Genomic DNA, 23,908 nt, shown 5'->3' with positions numbered 1-23,908 from the left:
CCATTACAATATCAAAGGTGGCAACAGTAGCTTTTGTGAGAAAATCTCAGCCAGTACTTTGACTTTGATGATGTCGAAGTACATCAGTTTATGTTACTCAGTTACTATTAGCTCTACTCATCTTTATATTTAACCACTGTTTTTTTAATCTCATCATCTTTGTACAATATCAGTGCCAACACAGTACACAGCACCAAGGCTCTTTTTACTGAAGCAATTTTGGGTACTTTTTGGAGTCAGGAGTGATGTACTTCACTACAGAGAAAATCACACCAGTTACAGAGAACACATGTTGATAGGTTTCCAAACTGACTAATGAAAGTAATTCAAAAGATTACAGATCCAACAATGCCCTCTTTTGTTGCATCCTGGATTAGTCCTGTAGGCTACAGAGACCAGATGTTGTAAGCTTTTAGAAAAAATGACAGTTAACTGAGCATTACTTTCACCACAGTTTGTTTTTAAATTTATTTACCGCTCAAACAATCCAAAAAAGTCAAGCCACACTTATGTTTTTTCATCTTTTTGAAGTTAAATCATATCTAATGTTGCCCTCTATCGATGTATCTATCTATCTAAACTGGTTACTGGCAGCTCAACTGATGAATGTCCTAAGCACTGATTAAATTTTACCTAGAAAAACATATGAAAAAAGGACTAATATGGCTATGATAATAGTGTGGCTCATTTTCATTGTCTTTAAAAAGAGAATATCCAATTCAAGTGATGCTTAAAAGCTTCTCCCACCTCGTAACCTCGCACAGTTCCCTTAAGAAAAGGCTTAAATTTGATCTGTAGTTGGATCCTGAACTGTTCTCGAAGTGTGGGAAAAGATGATTACCAGGTTTAATAAGGAAGCAGTTGTGGTCAGCAGACACGTGTGGGTCTGGGCCGGTCAGCTTTCACTAGACTAGCTTTTTGTTGTACTGTAGTTGTAATTTGATCTGTAGGACACATAGCCACGGTATCAGGGGCCTCACTTCACCTCATCTTTTGATATTACTATTGATCACCTATTTTTCAGGAGGAAGATTTTGACTACCAAATATACAGTCAGCTCAAGAAAATTAGAGCATTTCAAACCAAGCTGTTTAGTTTATTAAGACGTTTTAGAGACACAGTTATCGGCTACACTGATCATCTTCCTGTACTTTTCTCTTTTCATAAAGGAGAGTAGATCCTATTTAACACAAATTTAAGTAATTTCTCTGTTTTCTACCACCAAACCTTTCTCTGGAGCACTAAATGGTCTGATTGAGCAGTTGCCAAAGTGTCTGGTAGAGAAATCAAGTTTATCAAATCCATCAACATTCATAGAGGAATGTGCTGATTTTTACTTTCTGTATATACATTTTGTGGCAAAGCACTTTTTGCGGTGTGTGGTGCTTTTCTGCTACAGGTTGTCTTCTAAGGTGAAGAATTTGTTTACTTCCTGCAAGGGTGGCTTTAATTGCGTAACACTGAGAGGTATTGAGCTTTATACTTACATCAACACAAACTATTAAAAGCACAAAATACACAAGGTTGCAGAGTGTTTAATTTGGGTTCATTCAAGTCCCTCTAGTAATTGAATACCTACTCAGGGAGGATCATTAGTCATGTCACTCACGGCATTAAGATTTCTGACTAATGATTCAAACAAGATCAGCATCTCCAAGTCTGACCTGCTTTTAGCACCATAATTAGTATGTGATACATAAAACCAGGGCATTTTAGAAATACCGAGGTCAGGAGTCTCATGCCCCCTGAGAAAGTTTTAACTAGCCACAAAGAAAAAGCATTGACTCTCTGATTTTTATTATTCATTGAACTGTTCAATGTAGGTAAACAAAAATGATTTTATCTTCCTACATGATAGTCTGTCTTCTAAAGTCAATTAGAGAGAAACACTGAGTTCATTTGGTTTTACATTAATTATTGATTATTGTGAAAATTGAAAATACAACTGAATACTGAGGAAAGGAACTGAGTTAGATAAGGCATAAAAAAACATATTATTTAAAAAAAAAAAAACTACACTATTGCACACAAACATAGGATCCTTTGGCCACACTTACGTGTTATGTTATTTCCATGAAACCAAACATTTTCTTGCCACCTGTTTTATTAAGTAAATATACACAGACAGTTTACTTCAGCAGGGTTAGCTGAGGTCACATCCCAACAGTGTATGTGTGTGTGTATGGGTGTATGTGTGTGTTACTTTATATATCTGTTACCCTCTCATGTTCTACACACACAGCATGTACATTACAGGAAGACTAGGTTGTCTATCACATGACAGGAAATATGTTTGTGGTGCGCTGAGCAGCCTCATATTCTGAATGATGTGTTGTTACTACACCACAAATTGAACTGTGGTTTAATTTTGCTGCATGAGCTGCCTTTGTTTCAATGGGTCCTTGCATATAATTCCTCTTATTTCCCCACTTTAATGTCTGTAAGTAAATACATCAAAGATACAGAGATTTAATTATGTATTTGTGAACTCAACGTTATCTCTGAATCATTGTGAGGCTGCAACTAACAGTTATTTCCATCATTGTTGAACCTCCAGATCATTTTTCAATCTATCATTTTGGTCCATAAAATGTCAAAATCAGAAAAGTTTGGCAGCTGCCTGTGACAAGTTCCCACAGTCCATATTGACGTCTTCAGGCAACTTGTTTTTACTAACCAACAGTCCAAATTGGTTAAGAGATCGGTTGTTTATTTGACATAACTTCCTCAGTTTTGTTTGTTTGATATGACCTGTTGTCTAAGTTTGTCTAATCTAGAGTCTGTAAACTAAGTCTGAAGAGGAACAATCAGTTGATGAATTGATTAGTCAATCAGCAGAAAATTTACCAGCAACTGTTGATATCTGATTGATTGATGCTATTTTTCATTACTAGTGCTAGCTTCTGAAAGCTGAGGATTTGCTGCTTTTGCTCGTCTCATGTAAAAGTAAACTAAACATTGTTGGGCTTTGGACTGTTGGTCAGACAAAACAAGCAATAGGAAGTCGACACATTAACAACAACAACAATTGACATTTTCCAATATTATAGACCAAATATCAATCAATTAACTGAAAAAACAACTGGCAGATTAACTGATAAGAAAAATAGTTGCAACCCGAAACAAAATACGCTGAAACAGACTGTATTGTGCAGTATATTTTGATTTATTTCAAGTAATATTTGGGGCATTTTTTGTTTTTATAAGTGGGAATGACATTCAGCAAAGGTATCAAGCTGGACTGAAACTGTAACATTGCAATTATTTCTTATTTCTCTTTATTTTGATTCTTTTACCCCAAACACTTCTTTCTTTAACTTTCTGCATCTGAATGCCACTGACCACTCCCTGATGTTTTAGGTGTAATGCGTCACATTCACCACTAGGTGATGCTAATGCCTAAGGAAAGCAGATACCTTTGACTTCTGACTGGGTTCATGTTTGACTGACGGTGCACTTGAGCTTTGAGAAACCACACAACCATTTGAAAAGTTTATTTCTACCATACACAAACTGTACAACACAGCGCATATCTGTTTATTATGAAATAGTAAAAGTAATAGGAAGTTTCAATTTACAAACTACTTCAACTGAAAAAAGCATTACATTTTAATGTAAAAGAAAAGAAATACAATACAATTTCATATCATACTAATATCGGTCCACAAAAAAGCATTTCACATTACAAAACATCAAATACTAACAGGGAAAAAATAAAAATATTATTCACAAAACTTCCTGAGCAAACGATGTGTGGTATAGGAATTAAATATAAGAAATTATAAATAAAGGATTGTTAGGATTAAAGAATGTGATTCAATTTTTAAAAGATTAAAATTCTTTAAAACGTATTGAGTATTTGGATAAAATAGGGTCTTATTTTTTTCTGTAATTTGGCTCTTTTGCTGTTACATTTGTTTCTTCGCAGTGTCCTAGGCTACATGTCTTTGACTTCTTTTTTGCAGAAATGAAAAATGTATTGCTCGAATGAATTAGTTATTTTTATTCTTTTTTCTTGGAATAAGCCTCATGTGAAATTGAGACATGTATAGTTTGGTTATAAGACTACAGTGTCCCATTTCTCTCTTTTTGTTGAAGTCAAGGGCAGTGTGGTGGAACTAAAAATACAAAATAATCAAAATACAAAAGTGCAATTGATGCAAACAAACAACTGATTAGCCAACAACTATCATTTGTCTATGTTTTCATTTCTTTTTTTTTTTTTCTTTTCTTTTTTTTGCATTTTGTGATCGAAACTGAAATGCAAGTTGTAGTGGTAGTCAGCTCGGTTTTGAAATAGCTACTATTCAAATCTGCCCCAAGCGTTACAAGAATATTCAAACTGTAAGACTGGTTGAAATGTTAAGGCTTGTAAGCAGTTTAAGATAGAACAGAAGTAGATGTTTTTTTGTAATTCACTCCTACTTTTTTCCCCTCTCCATGCTAGCAAAAGTTAAAATAAACACCAGACTTTTCGATCTCAGTCATGATACTTCAAAACCTGACTCTGAGATTACAGCTACTGAGACAACGGTATTTAAACAGTCATCAGGAACATTTTCCTCCTATGAAAATAATTGTACTGTATAATAAATTAGACACCATCCACATAATACTGTCCTACCACAAAACATAGTACTCGTATATTTTTATGGATTCATATACATTTAGGCACATACTATATGCACACTCCAAAGTGTGTGCACAGAAGGCAGTTTAATATCTATATTTAAAAAAAGAAAGACATCTTGACAAAGTGGATTCTTGATTTTTGTTGCACTCTTCTTGTGGCACACTATGCAAAGCAGAATTGGACATTCAGTTCACTGAGTGTTGTTGCATTTTTGCTCAGTGTCACCTCCTGGTTGCATTCAACTGTTATTGGTTGAGAAGAAAAAGGTACAGTACAGTTGCATTGCATTTTTTTGATCTCAGTGTTCACTATGTCTTACCATACATTCAGTTTCCAATAAAGAAAGCAAAAGCAATGCTTAAAAATATCGATGCTTAATCGTTTTTGTAGGTTTTTACTTTGAAGGGAGATCCAACTTATGGTCTAATAATAATAATATAAGTTTTTCAACACTAGATGGCAAAAGTATGCCATGAAATTGGAATGTGCTTCTATGTAATTTACAATGTGCAGAAAGTCAAACAGATTTCTCAGATATTAAGCATTTACAATTCAAGAAATAAATAAAAATTGAGGAAATAAATACACTGATGAACAAATATAATAATAAATAGCGATAATATAAGAATGACATGAACACATACGGATTAAAATCAAGCAAACCATACAAAATAATTAAGTGCAAGAGGGGTAAAAATCTCACCAGGATAAACATATCAAGTGAATGCAGAAACAGTAAAAGCATTACAAATCCGGCTGGTAATTTTCTCAGTGCAGTGTATTTACCGGGAAATGCCAAACACATTTCCAAAAGCCTTGTCTTATACATGCAGCCAAGCCAGGACTCTTCAGTAAAATATAGCTATCTAGTGCCATTATCCGAAGTCAAAGAAACCTCTTGGTAGCTCTACAGCTTAAACATGGATGCCCTTAATAGCCTGTTTGATATTATCCAAGAGGGCCTTGCACTCTGGAGAGTATTCATGCTCCGAGTTGTTGTACATATCAGTTAATGTGTTCACATAGGCTTCAAAATTATGCTCACTGATGGGTCCCTGCAACAAAAACATGTTTAACTATTAGTGAAAACAGCACAGCAGAAATGACAATATATAGAAAATGACATTTCTTCCAGGACAGGTTAGATATAATGAGTTGTAGTGGAGTCTGTGGTCAAGGCTTACTGTACCATTTGAGGCAGCTGAATGTCTGTTAGACTGTTAATGAGAGCTTGGCTAAGGCAAGCGAGCTCCTTCAGAAGGCTGTCGTTGTGCTGTTCGATCATCTTGTTCTCCTCTTCAATTGTCTTCAGGTTACATTCCATAGAGGAGATCTGCTTTCGGGTACAAAAAAAAAAAAAAAAAAGACTTGTCAAATCGAGCGAGCAAGGATCTCAAGCTGGTGTCCATAAACCAAACTTGTGGGAGTAAATACTTACCTGGGTTTGGAGTTGCATCATGTCTGCTTCTATCTTCATGTTGGATTCATTCAATTCTTTTATTTCATGATCCAAATGTTGAATATCTTCTTTGTTTTCAACACCTGAGTTGAAACAGATCTAATTTATCATGTTCAAACAACAGCAAATATTGATTTTTTTTATGCCAAGATACATGTAACTGCAGAATACTTGAGTATAGTCATACCACACAGCATGTCAGAGTAGCTTACCACTGCTGGCCTTCAATTTGATAGTCATCATCTCTTCCTCGGAGTGTTTTTTCTTGATGCTCTGTGCGTTCAGTGGGCAACCCGACAAACTAGTTCAGCAGGTCACAAATGATTATGTTAGGAGCAAGAACATCCTCAAACTTTAGCATCAACAGAGACTGCTAGAGGGAGTGAAAACGGTGCCATTGTACAGTAAGAATGCAACATGTCGACCAGCAGTGTTGTTTAGAGATAAAATGGAGGACAGGCGACCTCACCTTCTGTGAGTGGCAAACACATTATTGGCATGTCCGAGGCCATTGCAGCCAGGCAAGGGACAATGGGGTAGTTCCTGTTTATTGGCCTTCCAAGCAAAGGGCAGCCCATTGATGGACGACTCCTTCTGTCTTTTGGCAGCGAGTGGACAACTGCCTGCACTGCGGTGGGATGTGTATTTTCCCGATATATGGCCCTGTCCATCACATCCAATCACTGGACACCTACCACAGAAACACAAAGAGTCGTACAGGTTCTGAACCTGCAAATACCACTGATTCACACGAGAAAAAACAAACTAATTTGGATTTCTATGCTACAGACAAAACAGAGACATTTAACTGCACAGAAATAACAAGTACTCCATTGATAAACTGCAAAAAAATGTTCAAAAAAATGTTGAAACTAAATCATTCTCTGATATAATTTAAAAAATCTCTCTTTCAATAACTAGACCGGAAGATTTGTTAACCATTAAGTTGATTAATCCAGCCAAATGCTGATTAAAAATGAAGTCGCCAAAACTAGAGATGGACTCAAATAATCGCATTAACTATAAGTTACTAATCCACTAAAACTTGAGTTAGAGCGAACACTCTGTTCGGTGCATACATTTCGAGGTGACTGATATTTGTGCTTGAAAAACAAAAGCACAACTCATGCTGAATGTCATTAAGAGTTTGTCAGTTGTATTTTCAGGCCTGTTTTCTGCAGGTCAGTAATGGAGTGACATGAATTACAGATAATTGTCATGTATCCCCTCATGCGAAAGAATGTAATTTGAAGGTGGCTAACCCTTCCCTTATTGATAAAGGTGAAAGGTCACCTGAGATGATACAAATGGCACACACGCTGTAGAGTGCTGCTGCAAAAAGCCTGTTTCAGCATTTTGTTGCTCGACAGCACAGCAGCACTTAGAGGACAAAACAACACCAGTCCCATTACTTACATCTACCACAGGTAGGTAGCTTGATGCAAGGCACCAGGACAATGGAGGCATGCCATATGGCCTACTATTTACAATAATCTAGGGACATTTGCTACCCTCCCCCTGTCTCTCCCTGTCTCTCTTAATGTGTATGAGATCTATTCCAGTATAATTCCTAAGCTCATGCCCTTGCATTAGTAATTAAAAAGAAAAAATCAGTGTCCAGATGTATAAGTAAACAAGGGCTCATATATCTGACTTTGGATTTAAACTGCAAATCAATTACATTATTTTTTATCCAATAACACTTTCACAGACAGCAATGATTAAGCTGCAAATGAGCACAATGCCATCGGAGCAAGCAATTCAACATTTTCTTAGTATACTATAATTATAAAGAAAGCACTCAGTGAAGAGTGATAAGCCAGATATTCCATTCAGAAAATAGGAAAAATACAAAACCCTGAAAAAAATCCCACAAAAACATGCTGCTAATCCTTAGAAAATAATTCACTAATGTTATGACAACAGAAGTATTATTTTCTTTGTTTAACTTAATGGCCTCCAGGTATAATGCCCCGGGTACAAAAGCATGACGCATTTCCACAATGTTTTCTTGTTTTAATTTTGAAACAAAAAACATGACAGCATGGGATGAGGAAAAAAACAAAAACTCTTACTTAAGCTCTTGCTCATCTTTGTCATCCTTGTTTGGTGTGAGCTTCAAACCTCCCTTTCTGGCACGTGGACATCCTGACAAGCTAAAAAACGGTTGGAAACAGTATGGGTTAACATGAAGGAAAACTATAGAAGACTTAAAACAAAAGCTAAAATCGCACAGGCAGCTATGAGAAATATGGAGTTTCAATGACACACGTTTAAGCAAATCTAAATGTATTAATGTAAATAGAATTAACGGTTTAATTAATGCAGAAGTTGTACTCTGCATTAGCATATATCAGCCTGTTCAGCCTGTTCAGACAGACAGACAGACAGACAGACGGACAGACAGACAGACGGACGGACAGACAGACAGACAGATAGGTAGATAGAAATTTCAGTTGCACATTTAATCACATCTAAATTAAATTAAATTCATTAATTGACAAATACTTTAATAATTGTATACGTTGTACTTTTTGTTAGCACATAGCAGCCTGTTGTTTTGTTGTAAAGTTGTACTACAACTGCACCGATATGTAAAATAGAATATCAAACAGACAGCCTTAAAACTGCATGTAATTTGGATATTAAAATAATAAATGAATGCATAGATACATGAAAGACAGCCAACAAAATCAGTAAAAACAAGATCTCAAAAAGTGCAGCATGTTTGCAGTATAAAGTGAGACTTTCACCATCTGTTTGAATGTCATGCATCTGACAAATGTATTTCATGCTCAGTTGCTATGATTTTTCTCTGCTACCTTCTGTGCGAAGCATAGTTCCCAGTCACGTGTCCAGATCCATCACAACCAGGTGTTGGGCACCTGCAGGTTGAGAGACACAGAGACCAGGTGCTTTTTACAGCAAAAGACTGAGAGTAGAGCAGTGAATTCAAGCTAATATGCAGAGATGTGGTGCAAATAGCAAACAACTTCATGTGGAGTACATAGAGATTGTGCTTAACGTGTAGTAGAAAGGAAAAGAGAGGAAAGGAAAGAAAGGGAGACAAGAGGAAAGGAGAGACAAGAAAAGGAAAGGAAAGGAAAGGAAAGGAAAGGAAAGGAAAGGAAAGGAAAGGAAAGGAAAGGAAAAGAAAAGGAGAGGAGAAGAAAGGAAAGGAAAGGAAAGGAATGCGTTGACCTGAGCTGATCTTCACTAAGGCAAAAACAAGCTGCCTAGCTTAATGTGTAAAATCCTTTAGCAACAATAACAGTTTTCAAAACACATACTTTAGTTCCTGAGAGTTGGCTGCCATCAGTGATTTGAGTGTTTTGTCAGCCAGGGGACATCCAGACACACTGAAGAGGATAAAGAGCTAACAGTCATTTTAATGCACTCTTTGATCACAGCTGAATTAAATAATCTTAATACAATGTCTCAATGCATATTTATACAAAATTGTTTGAAAACACAATTCCACTTCTTCCTCATGAAAAAGCTTTTTCCTGTCACCAATGTGGGGAAAGAAACGACATAAAATCTATCTAAACAAGCTATGAGACAAGTTTTCAACTGTAGAAATAAACATAATCAAACAATCAGTACAGTTTCCCTTGTCTATATATGTGCTGGCTGCGTCTAATGAGAGTGTAATTAATTACAGTACCTCCGATGTGATGCATAATTCCCCGTCACATGGCCACTGCCGTCACAGCCTGGGGTCGGACAGCTGCAGGAGAACACAAAGCATTTAATACACAGATTACTCTAGTTCCCACAGACTTTGCAAAGCTTGAACTGAATCTTTCTTTTACATTGAGAACCTTTTCATGGGCATTAAAGTAAAAAAAGAGTTAGTACAGCAGGAAGTTTAGTAGAAAATTATTATTTTTGCTCAACATTCAGTTTAACAATGTCTCTGAATGTCGGAGGGGGTGCTGTGCTGTGGAAACTAGAGGATCCTACTTTTCTCGTGGTGTAATTCTCAAGAGGAGACCCAGCAGAGCATGCACTCTAACTACAAGAGTCAAGAATTGTAAGCTTGTACAGGACATACAGGGAGAAAACTCACTTTCAAATAGATACATTTCTTCTCCACATGAACCTGCAGACATACCAGTTACAGTCATATATGTAACACGGTGAGTTTCATTTGTGTGTTTTGACTCACTTATATCAATCTGTCCTACTTAAACAAAGGTACAGTTTGGAGTTACACTTCTTATTATTAAAACTGACCATCTGCCAACTAAACGGGAAGCTCACATTATGCACAGCTGGCTGAATAAAGATGCCTCGAGATGTTTCAGTCTTTAACGTGACGTACCTCAAAAGCTCTTTCTTTGAATCTCGTAATAGCAGCTTGGTTTTGGGGCTTATCATGCTGCCGTCTCCTTGATAGTGCTGGTCCTCCAAGGAGACCTGATCGTAATCCTCCTGCTGAGAAAGAAAAGATAAAAACATGGCCTTAGCTGTCCAAAATATTGAACCTGAACACAATCTGCAATGACCTAAAAGTGAATAATTAATGAAAAGCCCTGTATAATACTCTTAAAACACAAGCCCTGGGGGTTGGAGTGCAGGGCAAAGAGATTATGCTTAAGAATACTTAAACTGTAGTAAACCATACATCCATTTAAAGGCATACTTAATCCAAATAGTTTTTATGATGTATGGCCATGACGTATGCATTTCCTTTTTTTTTTTTTTTTTTTTACACAGACAAGACTGCAGTCACCAGATGTTGTGTATGATTTAAAAGCAGGTCAAATGTGATAACTTTTGATATCAACTACAAATGAATACCACCTGTGAAGTAATGAAAAGAAAACCTTTAAAGCTCAGATTAAGCTTCATTCAGGCCCCTGGGCAAGAGTGATATGTGGAGACTAGATTAGCACTATAGTCCTCAGTGTATATTTAATACATTTCATAGTTGCACAGATCTGACCGGAGCTGCTGCTTTGTCTTTAAAAAAAAAAAAAAAGTATGTTACCATACTTAGGTCGTTGCTTACATTAATGGCATCTGTATTTCATGCTGGAAATATTAAGATTTTAGCAAGCTGGGGGATTTTACAGTTACGAAACTTTTTTAGTGTGATTCAAGTATTTTTAGACCAAATTTGACACTGTGGCTATTTTTAGACTACATTTATCCACCTTTTTGGCCCACAAGGTGAATAAATAAAAGAGAATTAATTAATTCTCTGCCATATTTTAATTCTTGTCAGTGTGGAGAAGGCTTTGAAACATTTACAATTTGAGGTTGGGAAATGAAAAGGTAACGCTTCATTGCAGGTCAGTAAATTCCTAAAAACCCTATTTGGTTTCCTGGAAAGAACAATGTAATCAGATAATGATTATAGGACAAATAGAGAGTTCTGAGATTTTAGTTACAGTTTAGTTTGATGTGTTGAGTTTATTGTGCAGAAAATCTATTTGTGCAGCAAACCGAATAATCAGAATATGAAAACTATGAAAACGTTTTAGAGAATCTTAAAGAGGCGGGGTGTTGGGGGACTTCAACTCAAGACATCAGTACTCCCTGTTGACCAGGAATCTTGTATCTTAATCTTTTACTTTTGGTCTATTACTGTGCTGCTCAGTCTCTGTGTTATTTATGCACTTTGTGTAACTGAAATGTCTTTGGTTTGGTGACACTCCAGAGACTCTCAAATTCTCACCCTGCACCATTTACATTTCTCATTTGTTTAATATATTCTTACATTTTAAGATTACATTACATTAAAGGTGTCAGTTGTGTTTTTTGGGGGTTTTTTTATACCTCTTTGTCCTGTAAAACATGTGCTTTGCTGAAGTTGACAGGGATGGGGCTCTCCCAGCTGTCTCTCTCACACAGCGGCTGGTAGAAGGCGGGGCTGATGAGCACGCTCCCGCCTTTGGCCACAGTGGACTCGAGAGGAGACAGCGGGTCGTCTGAAGGTGCCTTCGTGTGGGTTTTCACATTTTCCTTACATTTCTTCATGCTCAAGTCCAAGGTGCCATTTTCATCCACTTCTATAAGCATGTCCTAAAGGCAAGAAGTTTAATTCTTTAATCAAGTAATACATGTCACAACATGTTGCGGAAGAGCACAGTAGATTAAGTAATATCATTGCAGTGCGTGCCAACATATGAAAACAAATGAATCAGAGGATAAAAATAGAAGATGTTTGCTAATTATTCTAAAAGGAATGTAAATAAAACACAACTAACATTAATATGACGCCAACAGTATGGTAAACATGAATCCAACAACATTTCACTGTAAACATGAAAAATTACTTTAGAGTAGAGTTCAGAGCAAACAAATAATACATACAGTGGTTATCTCACACTAGACAAAGTACCAAACTAAGCCAGCGTTAATTCTGCTGAACACAAAAAAAAATAATCACTGGTGTGTAGTTTTTCAGTGACAGCTGTGTCATCTGTTTTCTAGGACACACAACCAAGATGGCAGCTGGGGGGGTGGGGTGGGTGGGGGCTGGTTTTAGGTCATCATTATTATAGCAAAAATTAAAAAAGCTTAATGTGGCATAAGTTTCCCCGCTGACAGATGTGTTTGTCGTTTTTGCGCTGAAACGCAGTAGCATGATGACTTATGGCTGTTTTATGGTATTAAAAGTTTACCTCATTAAATGCTGAAATCCTTTTCCATAAATGGAACCAATTATTCAACGCATATGTTTCATTAAAGCCTATACATCATTATTTTTCGTAACAGAGGGGAACCTTTCAAATTAATTAAAGGGGATAATTTTCATGAACATTGGATGTGGCTGTCCACTTTAATTATTCAGCCATTTGATGATGTGTGTACCTAATCAAAATAACACCAGTGTAAAACTATAGGACCTGCAAGACTTTTTGTGATTTACTTTGATTTTTATTTGGTTTCTGGCTCTGATTAAAAACTAAAACTAAGGATTTTGTTGTTTTTTTTGCTATTATTGATTAATTATTGATGTAATTTAAGCTTTTTTGCACTGTTAAGTACGTAAAATCAGCTTGCTTTCACGCTTTAAAGGCCAGCCTTTTGGTGCTTTTTTTGTGTGTGATATTTCAACGTGTAATATACATATGCAGATAAGTTAAAGCATCCAACACCATATAACACTCTAAATATGGCCCCTTTTTTTCAGACTTGAAAGCTGTTCTTTATTTTGTACGTCTCTCCAAGACAACTAAGCTGTAAATGAGAACAGATGATTAACTTGCTAACACTGTTTTATTCATTCAGTGGGCTGGTACCTGGTACAGGGCCACATTCTCAGCTCAACAAGCTGGGAGACAAGGATCTGTGCTGTGTAGGTGTGGAAACCTTGAATCATCTACAGTACAGTGTGCACGTATGTAACCCACAGAATGTGATCAATATTAATCATGAAGTGAGTTTGGAAAAAGTTGAACACAATGCCGGGTTGCAGATAAAGACAGCTGAAGAGATTTTGGATCTGTGCACATTTCCAAGAAGAGTTTGGATTTTGTGTGAATTAAACTTTTCAGATGTTAACTCCTTTAGCTGATTGGCTTAATCCATTAAAATGCTTTTAAAGACTATCTGGTGTAGACAAACAGCCTATGCTGGATCATATAACTAAGCAAAATATCCTCTGCCATCTGCAGCGGGCAAGATGCATTTTCAGACAACAGTTCAGGGTTTTTACATGCCAGCTGATGTCGAAACTAAATACAATACCACATGTTTTACAAAAAAATAGACAAGTATTTGTAATTGGGAAGGAAGGCTGATTGTATTTCTTCTTTTGATGTGATTACACAAATTTTCATATGTGTACATTAAAGCTTTATGAAGTGGAAACCTCCTTGTTTTTCTGCCACCAGAGTGCCAGGCTCCCTTTGCCAAAATCTGTCTTTTGATGTCTTCCCTTTTTATACACAAATCAGAGTTCCTTTAAAATGACCACATTAAATACCTTTCCAAGTGGTCTAATTTGATTACCTTTGTGGAGGTTGCCAAGGGCCGGCCGGCGACAGCCTCCATGTTCTTCCTGTAGCGAGTGGAGAGGTTAAGGATGGCGGCGGTCGCTGCTGAGGCTTGGAGACCATCCTCTTTTTTGAATTGACTCGGCGGGCTGTGCTGACCAGGGGTGGGCAGGCGGCCACCTGGAGCACCAAGGAAGCCAGGATACTGCTGAGGTGCTAAAAAACAAATAATTAGTGAATAAGTTTGTTACTGAGACACCAGGTGTTCCACCTAAACTTAATAAGAGCGCAAGTTCTAAGTTCATATTTGACAGTTTTAGCAACAACCAGTGATACAAAAATTTAGGTAATGACACATAAATATACACACATAAATATGATGTATGCAAATAGATTATTATCAATTTAGCAGCTGAAACAACATCTACATACTTAAAACACATGACAAAAAGTAGTTTGCACGTTTATTCATCTTCCTTAACATGTTAACTAACAAATAACTGTTTTCTTTGGTTAAATAAAATATATGAAGCTTACAATCAGGGAAATGTGACATTTCCTGGTCATGGTTGGTCCCCATCAGAGGCTGTTTGCCGAAGACCTGTGCATCAAAGCTGGCGTAATCAAAGCGGATTCTGCTGTACTTGTCCATGTCTTTTGTGAGGCTTGTTTGCAAGGCTGCTACTGGATGAGAGAGCCTATAGTTCAGCTGGTTCAGCTCAAACTTTTTTATCAAGCCGATGGCTCTACAAGGAGACAAATTAAAAAAGAAAAAAGACTTTATTTAATTGTGTAAAACTTGTAAAATAAGATGCCTCACAAGTTCATATTAAGCAGTTAAGTATAGACATTGTTTTAAACCATTCAGGGACACCAGTGCTTTTGCACACATAGAGTCTGGGATCTGATGTGTGTTGTAGATCCACAGCCAGGTTGCCAGACTAATTAATATAGTAGGAGTGGGCATCCTGCCAATGATATATCCACAGGGAACAAAGAGTTCTGCTCTTTTATCATTTCTAATAGAGAGGAACTCACAGGACCAGCAACCATTGCTTATGTCTGCTTGGAAAGCTGAAAATAGACTGTGCGTTCTGCTGGGATCACTGAATAAAAATATCCCACACACTCTCCTCAACAATAATAGTGTTTATCACTTTTTTGCATAACCTCAGTTAGGCTTTTACAACTTCAGTCCACTACAGAGCTGAATATGATTTCTGGGTGCTTGTTGTAATTATTTTTCTGCACATGTGACCACATTGAGAGCAGTGAAAATCCCGAGCGTTATCTGGCATTATACCTCGGTGAGCGGTCAGGTGTTTGTCTGCATTTCAGGCTGTCGTCCTGAGGTTTGGAGACTTTCACTGCAGCAGCGATGGGGCAGCCTGAGAGACTGGATGGGGAGGAAATCAAACACATTAGCCTAATACTGTAACTCATCTATGAACAGGGTACAGATTTTCTAATGGCTTTCTCCTGTGGATGTACCTCCGGTGGGTGCTACGGTTACTGTTGACATGGCCTCTTCCTGTGCACCCGGGTGTAGGGCACTTGAGGACGTTCTCATGCATGGCCAGGACTGAGGGCAGAGGAGATAAGTATGGTAAGAGAAACATGTCCAGAATAATTCAACATGTGAGATAACGAAGAACGAAGCTGAAAAGATTATAAGATGGTAAATAAATATATATTTACTGAGCATTTTGGAAGTAAAACAAATACATTTTCATACATTAAACGTTGGTTTATGTAACTGGCTGGTACATTAGAGCCTATAGAGCAAAGATCCTACAGAGACAGAAATAGGAGAAAAAAGCAAAAGGCTTTCTCCTTGTGAGGAATGCTGTAATGTCGCTGAAATGTAAATAGCTTAGTGCAAAGAGGAGCGTAACAAGACAGCTGATTATATTCTTCAAAACAAACGCGTTGTTAAAGGTCCGCTCTGTATCCTTAGAAACTTCTTTTCTGTACATATTCTCCAATTAGTTTGTTGGAGTTGTCTATTTATTTTTGAATACTGCGTTAGCTAGCCCTTTGATTTGCAAATACTGCCTCCAGTCTAAGAGCACACGCTTTTTTGAAAAAGTTAATTACTTTTTCTGTTCCTTTTGTAACATTACTGTTTAATGTTGAATGTTTGTTGAGTTATATTGAAATGACTTAACAATCGCCAATGTGGGGAAAAAAAAGAAAAAAAAAAAAAATTCAATATTCACACATTACAACACATTACGAGAAAGAGAGAGGGAGAAAAAAAAATCCTTTAAGTTTATTTGAAAAGTTTCATGCACATCTTTGAATTGAACTAAACATATAAGCAGGTCTTTCTTGTCTTTGGGCTTGTGCTAAGAGGATTTCAATTACTGCGGCTGATTGTAAATCCTAAAACTGGCAGTTTTTATGAGTAGAAACCATCCATTATACTTAATGTATACACAGAACTGCTTGTGCAACTTACTCTCAGGAGGAACTCGGACTTTATGAGGACACCCAGACAAACTCCTGTGATGTGGGTACAAGCCGGTCACATGACCAGTGCCATCACAGCCAGGGGTGGGACACTTTATATCCTTTTTATCTGTCCGTGGGGAATCTGTAGACACAGAAAAAATAATATTTCACAATAAAAAAAATATACAATACAACCACTGTGCTGATGCCGTGACATGCTAAAGCTTTTCTGTCCTTATGTGTTCTGTCAAGAAATGTGTAAATAAATGAAATATATATATATAATGCACTTGTCCTGTATGATTATTGTACATAGGTCAACAGATTGAAATATCATGCAAAGCTAGACACTTTTTTCACAAAATGCATCTATTAATCTGTCATTTTAGTTAAGGCTGCAGTTCAACACAGAGCAGTCACTTCTTAATGCCCATCCATCGAAAGATTACATCTAGGATTACACATTTAGCCGCAGTCATTTGAAGAATCAGAGGGAAACATGAGAGGCACTTTAGGAGGATTTAAGACTTATGGTCATGGTTAAATATCCAGTTGATTCCTATCAAAATCCAATATTCTGAGTAGTAGCAATTCCATTAGAAAATTTTGTTCTTCTTTATTTTAGTCTGTTTATTTATTACTTCACTTGTTGCCAAAATGTTTTTAGTATTTAAGAGGATTTCCTCCCTCTGATCCCCACCACCACCACCCTGCGTATGCTTCTTTTATTCTTTTTGATGTTTTTTTTTTGAGCACCCAATCATCCAAATCACAAGTGGTCGAACTGATTTACACTGGATGAAGGTACAACTGTGAAAACTGTTTGTTCCCATACTGGTCACTTTTTTTTCTAAAGACTTGCATCACAGGTCTTTTCCTCTTTATTGTTACCTTTTCCTCCATGATAGTTGAGTCTGGTGTCCATGTCCATCATCCTATGGTGCCTCCTCTCATTGGTCATCTGCTCCATAAGGAACCGGTCCATTTCCCTGTAAGCATGGTGTAGGACCTGTCTTTGCTCTGTCTGCAAAGCTATAGCCTGCTCCAACAGGCTGAAGTTAACCCTCCCTCGGCTCATTTCAAGGCCCCTCTCGTGGAGACCCAGCGCCCAGCCGTCAAGCCGAGGTGGCCTCTCCACCTCTGTCTCCCCCTCGCTGTCCTCCTCCGTAGGTGGCGGCCTGTATCTTAAAGCCTCGGCATGAAAAATACTTGCTCTACCCATTGGACCACCTAGTTCCGAGTGAGGCTCTTCTTTAACGTGGCCGTTCCTGCCTGAAAGGTCTTCAGAGGCTCTGGAGGGACTGCAGCCCGAGCTGTTCACCTTGGCAGACAGAGACAGAGGCTCCCACTCAGCTTCCCTCATGTCTCCGTATGGACTCTGTGGCGATGACGTACCGCTCATCATCTCTTGACTTTGGTCTTCTTCGTTCTTAAGGAGCTCATCCTCATCTTCATCCATCAGAGGTTCAGATGTGTCTGGCTCACGCTGTGGAGAGCCATCAGAGGTCACTTCTGACCATCCCAGCGAATCGTTGGACTTTGCTGCTGCATCGTGGCAGCCATTTCTGTTGGCCACTCCGTTGACTGTATTTAAGTTTCCATCTGAAACAACAAGAAAACACGTATTATTCTCTGTGTTTTCAAGTGTTTTAAGGCCACATATGTTCTTCTTTTTTTGACCCCTCAGTCACACAGGATAAGACTTGTATGTCCTTGGTAATCTTCTCCAAATCCTTTCAAGGTTTTAGATTTTGTATTACTTCTCAATGAATAATATCTTCAGAAAAACATGTTTTTTATTAACATCTAGAGGATTTATAAGAACACATGTCGCAATGGAAATGATAATCAGAAGGTTGCAAGATTTCCAAGCAATTCTTAAAGTATATTTTAGAAAACATATATGACCCTTCTTTCTGCTAGTTGAACATGAAAGCTGGAGATGAAGAACACAATTGTTTTCTTCTTCCTCTGTGTCTCCAATTGTAGAAACAACCCAAAATAGATTTAGGACAAGATTATGGAGGGATTTACAGTGCGTTGGACAGTGAACATTAGTTTTTAATTAGTAATGTGTATTTTTAAGTGCAAGCTAAGCAGCAACATGTTGTCATCTGCACACACAAAATGATTTTAAAAACACATAATTGTTGTTTCTAAGGATGAGAACAAGGAAAGTGAAGAGGATTCCTGAAAACACAGATGGCGGAAACCACAAACACGGAGATAAAAGAGAGGAATTTCTGTGAGCTGCTGCTGTCTGTGTGGCAGGACTTGGTTTAGGAGAAGCCAGCCAACCTCAGTCAAAAAACTGACAATAATTTTGTTGGATAAAAGTGTTAAAGGCACAACACTGAGCAGTTACGACAGGAATGAGAGGCCTGCCTAGTGAACATGACACAAGGCAACTGCACAAATACAAATAAGATAAATTTTGGTTGGATTTTTTTAAAAATCATGAGAAAAAGCTAATTATAGAAAAATAGAAAAAATGTATGTATTTAATTTAAATAGCAATTATCAAGTTATTACGAGTAAAGTTGACTGGACCAGTTACTTCAATTAAAACAGCTTCTTTTTAATGTTGAAATCATACATGTGTATCTTTTCTGTGGGCCTTGGTGAGGTAAAATATTTCAACATTTCCTGGTTAACAACATATCTTATTATCTAATAAGTATCTAAGTAAAAATATTAAAAACATACAGTAAGGCAAATAGATAGATTATTTAATAAAAAGTTATTCCAAATTATAAAGTTAGAAGAGCTTTTCCAATAATTTACTTTTTTTTTTTTTTATAGAAAATTAATTCCATTATTTTTAGGTTTTGACTTTTCTTTTTTAAATCCTTGTGGGTGTGATAAGATACCATATATGATATATGTAGTGCCATTATTCCAGATTAATTTAATATATATGCATTTCTTCTTAAATTTTACACTCATTTTGTATAATCTCTTTTCTCCAGCTTATTTTGCTGAGTGCTCTCAATAATTTAATTAGCATTGACCTCTGGTCCGCCATATTTTAGAATAAATCCAGAAATCCCGGTCACATGTGCAGAGAGCCACAAGACTGAGTGAAGCCTTACGCACTGAACGTCTGATCAGTGGAACAGACAGAGAGGGTTAGCTTTATCTTTCAAAATGCATCTGAAACAACACTTTATTAACACCACTGATAATATTAAGTCATGGTCAGTGATTAACAATGGAAAGCTGTCATCTGGATTGATTCAACAAAATCTCTCTTGATCCTCCAAAACCAGTCAAACTTATGCTCGACTAAGGCTCTTTGGACTGTGAAGGTTTTTACTTTCAGCAGGCTGGACTGTATATCCTCTTAAGTGGCCAGACATCAGAGACCGCTGCAAAAGTAGGATTCGAGAGGTTGAGAAGATAGATAGAGATGGATTGTTAGAATCAGATCACACAGTGCTGAGGATGATACAGATATAGGCATTATCAGACAGCCACCACAAAAATTTAATCCTCACCAAATGAGCTTTAAAATATGACACAAATTATCAAGCACTAATAAAAGAGGTAACTGCTTTTGTGACATATGAGTTTGTACATTATTGTTTGCAGAGGAATTTGACATGCCTGGTTTCATACGCATTGTGCTCGGGCAACATTACAATGTGTTACTATGTGTTCCCTGCTGTGAAAAATATTTGAAAAGAGGCGTCTAAAGACAAACCCTGTTGAATGAAAAATTAAAGCCAGTTACACGTATTTACATTTATGAGGCAAGCAACAAGGGTTTTGTTTTTCATCCAGATGGACTCTCTGGCCTGACACAGCCGCATACAGTCAGACAAGCACACAGACGTATACACACACAGACAAAGACACACACATAAGTGCAGTGAAAAAAGGAAAGAGATGGAGGAAAAAAACTTGGATCCCTCCAGTGGTTTGTGTGTTGGAACAGGTGAACAGTTTGTACTCCAGAATAGCCATTACCAGCACTCTGCAGCAGGGCTGCAGTTGGCTACAGTTGAACACAGTGTGGCTCGACCAAACGAGAGGCTTATTTTTCTCCCTTTTTGTTAAAATGCAGATATGACCAGCTTCCCACTGCAGAAATTCTTGCTGCCTCCAGTACACTTTTTCCATTTTTTGTTTTCCTACAGAAAATAGTCCCTAAATCTGATAACAGCAAAATATATTTATCGCTATCCGTATTCATTTGACACCTCAATAGACTTTTTTTTATTCTGGACGGATTTTGTTTTGTTTCAAAGCCATAGGCCACTGAATATCAGGTTGAAATAGGGAAAATATACAGCAGTCAATCAATGCCTGATGATAAAAAGAAAATGTATCTAGAATTCACAGCAACAAAAGGAAGAACTGATGATACACAGTGAATTACTTAGATAATTGTAATGTAATATGAACCCAGGAAACAAATAAATTCCATTTCCAATGAATCCACACAATTCAGTGAGCTACTCTCCTGGTCCATTTAACTACACACATGTGTACTATAATGAGCTGTAGACATTATGCCTAATTATGTATTAGACTGTGTTAGAGGGCCTAACAAAAGCTTTTGAAAGGGACAATTACGTTTGTTGCTTAGTTACATCGTTAAAAATATACCAAATCAGTGCAGATTATAGTGGGCGAGAATGCACATGTACACCACGAGCATTGTTGCCAAAATGCACAAAATTCAATTCATTAGGAAAAAAGAAAACATTTTCGCTCCTGAAAAGGACAGTGGCATAAGTGAAAATAAACATTTTTTAACTGTTGTTGATTAAATTCGCCTGTTGTTGAGTAAAATCTTTGAAAATAAATAAATAAAAATAAAACACTTAAATATTAGAACATCAGCCAAATAATGTTGACAACTCATTTGATTTTCAAAATAGGCAACTTCAATAAAAATTCAATATAAAGGAATGGCAGAAGTTTAATTTCAAAATCAAAGTGAACTGGTGAACACCCCCATTCAGTTTTTCATTCTATGGATTCAATGAGTTTGGACTGGCTATTGAAAAAGGACAGATGAGGGGTCTGAAATCTGGCCTCATCAAAAGAGGGTAAAGCCACGCCAAAAATATCATGGCAGATCAGCTGTCAAAACTTCAATTTGTGGACGTGAGACACAACTAATGTGGACCCAGCAGTGTAGTCTTTCACTTCCACTGCACAATGACTGCGGCTGCTGGCTGATGGCAGAGGGAGGGAAATATGAATGCAACAGATGGGATTTTAAAATTCAGCGTCAATTGTTCATCAAAACAGACAAAACAACAGGACATCTGTTTACCTGCTGGAGTGTCAATGTTCCTCAGCTCTTCTTTGTCCTGTGGCGGTGCCAGGTCCTCGCTCTCCTCTTCACATGCCTCGCTGGGGCTGTAGTGGCGGGGCTTCATCAGCAGGGACTTTCTCTTGTTGACGGGGGCGCCCTGCACCCCTTCCTGAGCACTCCTCTTCCTCGCCATGGACCCATATGGGCTGGAGGGACGAGGGGAACGGACAAAAAGCGCAGCAGGGTCAACAGAGGCTTCGGCTGGCTTGTTTTAAAGGTCCGACTACTAAAATTTGAGACTTTTTTTTAATACATCATCAAGTGAAAACCCCTCAGAAAGAATCACATGTTTGATCTGGGAAATGAATACTTCCCGTCTGGCTTAAAGATGAAAAAGGTGAGAAAAATTCAAAGTGTTCACATCATAAAATTGTACCTGTGCGTCTCAGTGATGCAGTCGGCCAGCCCTGTGAAATAAAGGCCAAGAAAGAACAGATAAAAAGTCATGTTTACATTTCCACTACAGCAGCACAGCATCTGTCGACATAATCTTCATCAAAGGTTCAAGGCGACTCACTACTTTTGGACAATCGCTAATGAAATTTTACAACGCTCTGTAAATATTTGTTTTGCAGATAATGTTTTAGGGATGACACCACGAGGGCTAATACTGCTTTATCCAGCCTTTCACCATAGATTTTATTCTCTTTTACAATGCCATCGGGTATAATCAGCATAAGGATGGAGAAGTGGTCTCTTCATTGATCTGAAAAGCTTTTCATTCAGTCTGGCTCATTCTCCGGGAGACCAACAGTAGCTCATCCTTTGACAGCGACGACAACATAATCTAAAAGGGTAAATCAATTTTCCCAGAGGCCTGCGTCAATCTCATTCACAAGTTCTACCCATACTCCCATGAAGCACAACCAATAATAACACTTTTCATGAATTTCCCTAGATGTAGTAATAGCTCCAGTGTGAGCAGGCAGGCCTCGGAGGCCCTGAACACTTGCATAATGACATATCCAGTCTAGAGGTTTTCAATCACACAATATATATACACTCCTTAACTAATTTGAGCCACTGTTCCAATTTAATGAAGTTATTCCCCTCTGAATAATGAAATGGCAGTGCAGTGCTCTTCAGACCGGTAAGATAATACATAAAATTGACAGTTATAAAGTTGGATTGTTGAACTGATACCCCTAACCCATGGCGATAAGTGGAATATGTGTGTGTGTGCATGCATGTGTGTGTGTAGTTAAAAGCAAACTAAAACTAAAAGCTTTACTCACCTGTGCTACTGTTACATGGTTTCAGGGTTTGCTCCTCACCTTCAGAATCCATCTGTAAATAAAACATAAGATGTAAAGATGAGCCAGTAGATGACAGCTTTTTGTGTATTTATCTATTTTCATTAATTTCTTTTATTTGAAATGGAAAAAAGGTTCAAATACTTCATAGATTATTGTTGATTTTTGTCAGTCACCCAGAGCCAGTGAGCCTTAAAATCAATTTGTGTGCACAACAACATCACAAAGAGCTCCTAAAACACCAGTAATATGCAAACACATGGAGTATAATGTCAGGGGAGGAAAGTTTCAAAGGTGAGTAAAAATGTAATGACACTAAATAATGACATTAAAGTACGGACAGCACCTCACTGTGTGTGTTTAGACAAAAATAGTTGCTAAAATCCATCCACTCTCTCTGGCTGTTGCTTGTGGGTCCCAAATAAAACCTATTAAACATAATTATTCCAGGCTGATGGTGGCGTATAGTGGTCACAGGCCAGTGAAATCTGTGAGTCATAGGATATGCTGTTACTTTTCCCTGGTAATGGGAAACATGACTCCTCTCTCTCGTTTGCTGTTGTGATTGAAGGCACTGACCTGTCATACATTTATAATAGGGGAGCAGGTGTGGCAGTGATGGACCTTAATTTCCTTTAATAAACCTTTTATGTGCCACACTCTTAATGCCACGCCGGGCCCTCAGAGGTCCTGCTCATAATAGGTTCATTACTTTTGATTACTACAGCCTATTGAGACAAACAACTCCCAAACACTATAGATTACATTCTGTAAAAACGAATGTACCTCATTAGTTTGTAACACTTTTCCACACAGACATGTTTCAAT

At 37.5% G+C, this 23,908-nt stretch overlaps 1 protein-coding gene across 6 annotated transcripts in view; it reads right to left on the bottom strand.

Annotated features, from left to right (window-relative positions):
* Nucleotides 1-3,479: 3,479 nt before the first annotated feature.
* The window catches only part of st18 (ST18 C2H2C-type zinc finger transcription factor), a 43,335-nt gene continuing 22,906 nt past the window's right edge, over nt 3,480-23,908 (bottom strand). For 5 of the 6 annotated variants that reach the window (XM_056391944.1, XM_056391942.1, XM_056391947.1 and 2 more), the window contains 20 exons: nt 23,063-23,114; nt 22,204-22,234; nt 21,786-21,973; nt 17,390-18,100; nt 16,506-16,640; nt 15,536-15,626; nt 15,348-15,440; nt 14,582-14,790; nt 14,061-14,260; nt 11,880-12,125; nt 10,420-10,532; nt 9,760-9,822; nt 9,383-9,451; nt 8,915-8,977; nt 8,168-8,248; nt 6,562-6,783; nt 6,305-6,393; nt 6,072-6,175; nt 5,823-5,969; nt 3,480-5,688 (listed from right to left, as the gene is read on the bottom strand). In XM_056391944.1, coding sequence (XP_056247919.1) covers nt 5,548-5,688; nt 5,823-5,969; nt 6,072-6,175; nt 6,305-6,393; nt 6,562-6,783; nt 8,168-8,248; nt 8,915-8,977; nt 9,383-9,451; nt 9,760-9,822; nt 10,420-10,532; nt 11,880-12,125; nt 14,061-14,260; nt 14,582-14,790; nt 15,348-15,440; nt 15,536-15,626; nt 16,506-16,640; nt 17,390-18,100; nt 21,786-21,973; nt 22,204-22,234; nt 23,063-23,114 — 3,048 coding nt within the window. In that variant the 3' untranslated portion in view covers nt 3,480-5,547. The remainder of the gene's footprint in view (nt 5,689-5,822; nt 5,970-6,071; nt 6,176-6,304; nt 6,394-6,561; nt 6,784-8,167; nt 8,249-8,914; nt 8,978-9,382; nt 9,452-9,759; nt 9,823-10,419; nt 10,533-11,879; nt 12,126-14,060; nt 14,261-14,581; nt 14,791-15,347; nt 15,441-15,535; nt 15,627-16,505; nt 16,641-17,389; nt 18,101-21,785; nt 21,974-22,203; nt 22,235-23,062; nt 23,115-23,908) is intronic. The other variant, XM_056391943.1, reaches the window with a different exon arrangement.

The sequence above is a fragment of the Seriola aureovittata genome, chromosome 12, assembly GCF_021018895.1.
Source record: "Seriola aureovittata isolate HTS-2021-v1 ecotype China chromosome 12, ASM2101889v1, whole genome shotgun sequence".
Lineage (NCBI taxonomy): Eukaryota > Metazoa > Chordata > Actinopteri > Carangiformes > Carangidae > Seriola > Seriola aureovittata.
This window is presented reverse-complemented; position numbering and strand designations above follow the sequence as displayed.